General features: G+C 46.2%; 1 protein-coding gene and 1 long non-coding RNA gene across 3 annotated transcripts in view; both read right to left on the reverse strand.

Annotated features, from left to right (window-relative positions):
- LOC123957884 (TBC1 domain family member 9B) overlaps positions 1-1,611 on the reverse strand; it is a 28,989-nt gene extending 27,378 nt beyond the window's left edge. For both annotated transcript variants that reach the window (XM_046030978.1, XM_046030977.1), the window contains exon 1: positions 1,364-1,611. In XM_046030978.1, coding sequence (XP_045886934.1) covers positions 1,364-1,481 — 118 coding nt within the window. In that variant the 5' untranslated portion in view covers positions 1,482-1,611. The remainder of the gene's footprint in view (positions 1-1,363) is intronic.
- A 3,358-nt stretch (positions 1,612-4,969) lies between these two features.
- Positions 4,970-7,476, reverse strand: LOC123957998. Its single transcript, XR_006821962.1, has 2 exons — positions 5,784-7,476; positions 4,970-5,617 (listed from the first exon to the last, which is right to left on the reverse strand). It is a non-coding gene; the product is annotated as an uncharacterized LOC123957998 (long non-coding RNA).
- Between the last annotated feature and the right edge of the window lie 86 nt (positions 7,477-7,562).

The raw sequence follows: 7,562 nt of genomic DNA on the forward strand, positions 1-7,562 counted from the left end.
CCCAGCCCTGCCGCAGCCCAGTTTCGCTCCTCACAGCCCTGCCGCAGCCCAGTTTCGCTCCTCACAGCCCTGCCGCAGCCCAGTTTCGCTCCTCACAGCCCCGCCGCAGCCCAGTTTCGCTCCTCACAGCCCTGCTGCAGCCCAGTTTCGCTCCTCACAGCCCGCTGCAGCCCAGTTTCCCTCCTCACAGCCCTGCTGCAGCCCAGTTTCGCTCCTCACAGCCCCGCCGCAGCCCAGTTTCCCTCCTCACAGCCCGCTGCAGCCCAGTTTCCCTCCTCACAGCCCTGCTGCAGCCCAGTTTCCCTCCTCACAGCCCTGCTGCAGCCCAGTTTCGCTCCTCACAGCCCTGCTGCAGCCCAGTTTCCCTCCTCACAGCCCGCTGCAGCCCAGTTTCGCTCCTCACAGCCCTGCTGCAGCCCAGTTTCGCTCCTCACAGCCCTGCTGTACTCCAGACCTGCAGGACCCTCCACCATGCTTCATTCTTGTTCCACTCTCCAGCCCTTTGGTGAACAACCTGCTGCAGATATTTCACATGTGGACTCATCAGTCCAGAGATTCTGCAGCCAATTCCTGTGTTTCCTGCAGAGCTGAGTCTCTTGGCTTTGTTTCCATATTGATGTCCATGAAAGACACTTCTGAGCAGACTTCTCTGGACAGTAGATGGTGTACCAGTGTCCCATTGTCTCCTGATGGTGGACCAGGGTCATCCGGTTTCCTGCAGCTCTGAGCTGATGGCTCTGCTGGACATCTCCGGTCCTCAGCGCTGACAGTTTCTTTGTGCTTCTTCAGAAGAGCATGGACAGCACACCTGGAAACCCCGGTCTGCCTTGAAATGTCTCCTGGAGAGAACTTGCTGATGCAGTATAACCACTTTGTATCTGACTCTGACAGTAAACTATCTTCAGCAGCTTGTCAGTCTGGCTGTTCCTCCCCAGCTATATTCCACCTACAGCCATTTCTGTTTCAACCTACATGTTGACTTTAGGATCCTCAGCACTTGTTCGGTTTAATAATTTAATCAAACACCCGATGATGGGCCTGCAGAATCCATGACTGTGTGCAGGTGTACCTAGAAGAACTGATGCTAAAAGCAGAAGGGGGGGGGGGGGGGGGGGGGGGGGGGGGGGTGACACACCAAATACTGATCTGATCCAATTCTTCTTCTGTTCACTCATTTAGCATTTTGTTGATAAATATAATCTATTAACATGTCTGAACCCTTTGCAAGGGACCAGAACTGGATTGCTTTTATTTCTGTCTCAGTCTGTGATGTCACGGCTAGACTTTTGATTATATAATAAAGAAAGCACTTGTTCATGGACCCAATCCTCTGTGGGTCCGGTATCAGGATCCGTTAACTCACCGGAGAGCCCCCCCCCGCGGCCGTGCCCCCTCCTCCTCTGCAGGATGAAGAACGGGTTGGCCCGCTCGGACACCCACAGCGCTCCGGCCAGCAGCACCTCCTCCGGCTGGATCCACATCTCTGCCCGCTGCCTGCTCACCGTCCGCCGGGGAAAACCGGGAGAAAGGACCGGGTCTGACCGGGCGGCTCCGTGGAAACTGGACCGGGACTAACAACGAGCTGATGTTGTTGTTTTCTCCCAGTCTGCTGACTGCACATCACTTCCGGGTCTGACGCGCCAGGACCCGCCCTCTGCGTGCGCTGCGCCATGACGTCACATATCTTCCGTCAACGTTTAAAACGAATGAACAAAGCCAGCCAATGATGATCAGTTACTAAACCAATGACGTCACAGTTCTCCCAGAAACACTTGACTAATTGTTAGTAATTATTATTATGGATCATATCGACTCTAGTTTCAGGTCTAAAGACCTGGTTTCAGGATCAGATCCACATGACTCATTTATTTATTTATTTATTTTCTCTGAGGAGAAACAGTTTCCTCGTTTGTGACCTGCTTTAAGTTTTTATGAACAAACATTTTACTGACTGATGGGACCTCCGAGTCTGTAAAATAAGGAACCTGCTTTACTTTTTAATTAAGACGTTTTTGACCTCCTGGTGACATTAGGCGTCTTTCCAAAGGCCTTTAAAGTGCCGTTATAAAACCTAGAGGCTTCCATCATTAGCAACTACAGGCTGATATCAAATCTACCCTTCATAAGTAAAATCAGAGAGGAAGTTGTCTTCCAGCAGCTTTCCTGCTTCTTAGTCTCAGCTGGTTGCTTTGACAGCTTCAGGATGTCGACCTCACAGAAACTTATTAAAGCTCTAGAGGATGTTTGTCTTAGCACTGACATTTCAATGCTGGTGCAATTAGATCTTAGTGCAGCATTTGACCCTGCTGACCCCTCAATGCTTTAGACAGGTTGAAATATTTGGTTGGGCTTTCCGGCACACGCCGTATCTACAAGACAGGAACTACTTTGTTTCCATCGGGAACTACTGTATCTGAGCCAACTGTCGTGACGTGTGGAGTCCCCCAAGGTTCAATCCTAGGGCCGTCCCTGTTCATCTACATGTTCATCCTCTACATGCTCCTGCTAGGCCAAACCGTGCAAAATGAACCACAGTTATGCAGACGACACTAAAATCTATCTATCAATATGTATAAATCTATATAGCTCAATCAACAAATGACTACTGTCCTATAGATCTACTGCGCCACTGCGTTGAGCAAGTCATTGACTGGATGAGCCCGAATGTCCTTTAACTAAATAAAAACAAAACTGAGATAATTATCTTCAGTACCAAAGAAGAAAGCTCACACCTGGACTCTTTGAAAACCAAAGAAGAAATCTTGGTGTTATTATGGACGCAGACCTAAATTTCAACAGCCACATCAGGTCAGTTATAAAATCAGCGTACTATCAACTTACAAACATAGCAAGACTTAAACAAGACTTGTTCATGCCTTTATTGCTAAAGAGGAGACTATTGTAACGGCATCTTTACAGGTGTCCCTGACATGTACAAGTCCTGAATGGAGGCACCAATGATGTGTTCTGTAGTCAGAATGTCATTTTGCTTTTAACTGACCTGCTGCTAAACACACAGTACGTTTACAGAGCGCTCCTGAAGGGTCACATTTTATTAATGCTTCGTTATTTCTTGGACACTGTCTCATACAGAACAAATAACCACCACGCACTGTTTCTGTTTATCGTTTGAGCAACATCTGCTCTGACGGGGAGACTGACGCCGCTGATTGTTGTGTATTGAAGGAAACAGAAGCTGTGGATAAATGAAGTCAGAGTCGTGCATGTTAAAGACACTTTAATGCTGAGGCAGTAAGAGACACAGTGAAACACACACATCCTCATCATCATCATCAGTACCACGTGACAGAGGACAGAGAGACATGTCCTCAGTTCTCCATCGGGACATGTTCAGGTCAGAGATAATATTGATCAATCGGTCAGGTTATAGATTGTATAATGCTGTTTATATATGAGCCCCGTCAGCGGAGCTGATTATTACACGCTAAGTAATTCAGAAGCCGTTTTATACACGTTTAAAGCAGAAAACCCTCAGACATGAAGAGGACACGCGTTAGCTGCAGTTCCACCTGCAGACGTCACACCTGAGGACTCTGTGAACCAATAGGAAGAGAGGAAGCAGGTGTGACAAGACTGAACAACATTCAGAGTTTTTAAATAGAGAAACTTAATGTCGTTTGTCTGGTAACATCCAGCTGATTATTCATTCTGAAGTCCTAATGCTAAAAACGTAATTTCTCAGATTCGGTTTTATTCTCATTCATCAGTAAACTGAATCTCTTGGAAGACGTCAACGAAAACTTTTAACGGCAGTTTTCACTGTTCGCCTGTCTGACCAAACAACTGATTGAGAAAATAATCAGCATTTTATTGAAAATGATAATAATTGTTATTGATCACGGTGACAGCAGGTTAGCGGATCGCTCACGTTCTCGGTGACGAACGAGCTTCAACCTTTTCCTCCTCCTCACTGTGCTTTGTTAAGCCAGGAATATAAAACTGGGTTTCAGGGTTAGAGGTCGGCCAGGCCTGCACTGCGAAGGGAGTTTAAGCTACTCAGATTTAACTCGGGCCTATCAAAGAAATTCTGGGTTGACAAACTGACTGCTTACATTGTGACGGTGAACAGGAGGAAAAACGAGTGATGTGAATTTTATTTCTGGTAAATGTATGACTTTCATCTTGGAAACTGAGTTTTTTTCTCACATCACTCCTCCAATGGCTCCAATGGCTCTTTTAACAGATAAAATAGTCTAAACTGAAGAAGCAGCTCGGACGAGAGGAGAAACATCTTCGAGTGTCTTCAACCAGTCCAGTTGCCCTTGACTTTGCTTTCTGGTCTCTGTTCCTCTAAATGGGACCATAATTTACTAAATGAACATCATGCTGTGTTGAAGAAGACTTGAAACTAGCGACTGAGACCATAAACTCATCAGGAAAGTGTTTACTGAGGGAATAAATCAGCTGACAAGTAGAAACATTTTCTCACAGACTTCTATACAATCACACTTCTTTCTGCAGCCGCTGGAGTCGCCCCCTGCTGGCTGCTGGAGAGGACGCAGGTTTAAGGCGCCCCCTGCAGGCTGCTAGAGAGAACGCAGGTTTAAGGCTTCACTTTTGAGACCTGGAGGTTCCTGCTTTTGTAGAACAGGTGAACGTTACACCCAACGTCACAAAAGTTACCTTCATAAGTTAGTTACCTGGCGTCGGGAGGAGGGTTCTCTGTGCAGAATGACAGGGTCTCTCAGGACTGTTTGTTGTTTCGGTCATGTATGTTGTGCATAAAAACTTAAAGCGGCTCACTGAGTGAGTGAAGGAACGTTCACGTCATTGTTAATCGTGTGACGATACTTAACTTGAAATCAAAGTCCAGACATGAGAAAGTTACCTTAAAGCACAAAACGAAAGTTGATTTTTTTTTTTTTACACCTCACTAATGTTAATACTAACATTAGTTCCACGAGCTCTTCAATAAAAAGACTTCACATTCTGTCTGGACACCAAAAGCTGCGTTTCCATACTCCCGTTTTTATTCCAGTCTCTACAGAAATAAATCTCAGTGGAAATGTGTTTAAAAGAGTTTCCTGTTTCTGTCTGAGGCGTGAAACCAGTTTGTAGACGAACAGAAACGGAGGTGATGAAGAAACGCTGCCGTACACGAAGCAGTGACGATGAGGAGGCTGCGACCTTCCTCACATGAACACGACACTAACACTGTCATCATGTTTGAGCTTTGACTGCAGCTCTTTAATGACATCGCCTCACTGCATCCTCTTCTTCTGCTTTGGTGGTTTACTGGCAGCGACTCCACCAGCTGTTTATCTCCATCAGCCAATGAGCTCGTGTTCTCACAGCAGCAGGTCGGGCGTATCTGGACGAGTTTCTGTTGAAGCTCCGTCTGGAGGAAACTTTTTAACAGAAAGGAGTGAAACACAATGACAGTGAACCTACTTGTTGTTTTGCTTTACAGTTTGTGGCAGTACAGAACGTTTCTCTCCTCATTGGCTCACAGACCTGAAGACCCAAGATGTGTTGACTCTACATCATCTAAATCAGCTGACTACACGATGCACTGATTGGCCAGTTAGTTGAGAGACTGGAGGTTGCTGGAGCTACGCTAACAGTTTCCCTCTGCGCTACTCGTCTTCTTGTCTGACTGTGGAGAAGAGAACAAGAATGTTTGATACAAGATGAAGAGTCTCTTTAAATCTCTATGATGTTTACAAAGAAGAGCAGAGGACCCAGGACGGTTCCCTGAAGAACTCCTCCCTGAAGAAGGAGGTTTACTGAGATGCTGGACTGTTCATATAAATCTAATTTACCTTTGTTCTACAGAGAAACGTGTTTTTGCTACAGGAAAGTTAACACTGTTAAAGTTCAAGACCGTTTTCTCCAAGTCTCTATAGAGGACCAGGTCTTCCTCTGGTCCTGGTTCCAGTCTCATGTTGAACAAAAAGAACCAGCCTGGTCTATATCTACAGTTAAGGAATTCTGATCCAGGTTTAGGTCTTAAGACAGAATCACAAAAGAAAAGAGCACAAAAGAATCTGTTAATGATGTCATCTTCAGTCAACCAATGACAGGGCTGGTTACAACTTTTGTTTTCCGGGTTAGTTCTGGTTCTGGTCCTGACCCATTCAGGTCTATTTAGGTTCTGGCCCTGATGATTTCAGGTCCATTTAGGTTCAGGTAAGATGTTCTCTGGTACAATGTTTTGGATCTTCGTTCCAGGAACACAGGAAGCCTTTTCAGGAACCTTCATAGCAACTAGAAAAAGTTTTTGAGAACCCACAAATCTTTTGAACACCTCAGAAATGCTTCCAGGGTCTTGCTAGAATCCAAACAACTTTCAGAGAACCTTTTTGTGAAGCCTGGGAACCTGTTCAGAAAACCACTGAAGAATTCAGGAACACCTCAATTCACAAAGCTTCCCAGTAAACCAAGAAACTCTTCAGGACATCAGGTGTTTTCCAGGAGTCTGGAAATTCTTTTGTAGGCACTCAGGAGCATTTTCAGAACAATGGAACCCCAATAGGAATCCAGGAACCTTTTAGAGGAACACAGGAACCCTTTTCCAAGGACCTTGTTAGGAACTGTTCCAGGATTCTCCGAAGGAGCCCTGGAACCTTTCCAGAAACCCAGGATCATTTTTAAGGACTCAGGACCTTTCCAAGAACCATTTAAGGAATTTAGGAACTATCCCGGAACTCAAGAACCCTTTTCCAGGAACACAAGAGCACTTTCAGGGACTCCAACACTTTTCTAGAACCTCAACAACATTATCTCCAGTTCTACCAGAAGAACTAGTTCAGGTTCTGGTTCCTGGGTTGGAGGTGGATGTGGAGTTTGGTTATCTGACATTTTTGTTTTATAACGTATTTTTAACAATTTTTTTCCAGTTTCTTCTTCTGGGGAAAATAAATATAAAACATGAAAGTCCAAACTTGAGACCGGGATCTAGACCAGTACTGTCTGATGGAATAAATGATGTTTAAAAGTTCATCCAGGTCTTCTTTATCAGACAACCCTCTCAACATAAACACTTTCAGCGTCCATAAAAGGTTGGTCCTCCATCAGCAGGTGGAGGTGGGGGGATGAATCCATGACGACAAGCCTCAGGACTTGTTATCGTCGTAGAGGTTGAGGGAGGCCTGGATGTCTGGCAGCTCCGTGTCACAGACGATGCTGCGAGGAGACATTGAGTTCCTGTTGAAGAAGTGACCGCCACCTGACGAGACAGAAAACAGAGACAGTGTGATGCTGCGCTACGACAGCTTGACGGTGTAACATTGCTCGACGACAGTGCAACGCTGCTCGACGACAGTGCAACGCTGCTCGACGACGCAACGCTGCTCGACGACAGCTTGACAGCGTAACGCTGCTCGACGACAGCTTGACAGCGTAACGCTGCTCTACGACAGCTTGACAGCGTAACGTTGCTCTACGACAGCGTAACGCTGCTCTACGACAGCGTAACGCTGCTCTACGACAGCTCGACAGTGTAACGCTGCTCTACGACAGTGTAACGCTGCTCTACCACAGCTTGACAGTGTAACGCTGCTCTACCACAGCTTGACAGTGTAACGCTGCTCTACCACAGC

Source organism: Micropterus dolomieu, linkage group LG19 (genome assembly GCF_021292245.1).
Source record: "Micropterus dolomieu isolate WLL.071019.BEF.003 ecotype Adirondacks linkage group LG19, ASM2129224v1, whole genome shotgun sequence".
In the NCBI taxonomy this organism is placed as follows: Eukaryota; Metazoa; Chordata; class Actinopteri; order Centrarchiformes; family Centrarchidae; genus Micropterus; species Micropterus dolomieu.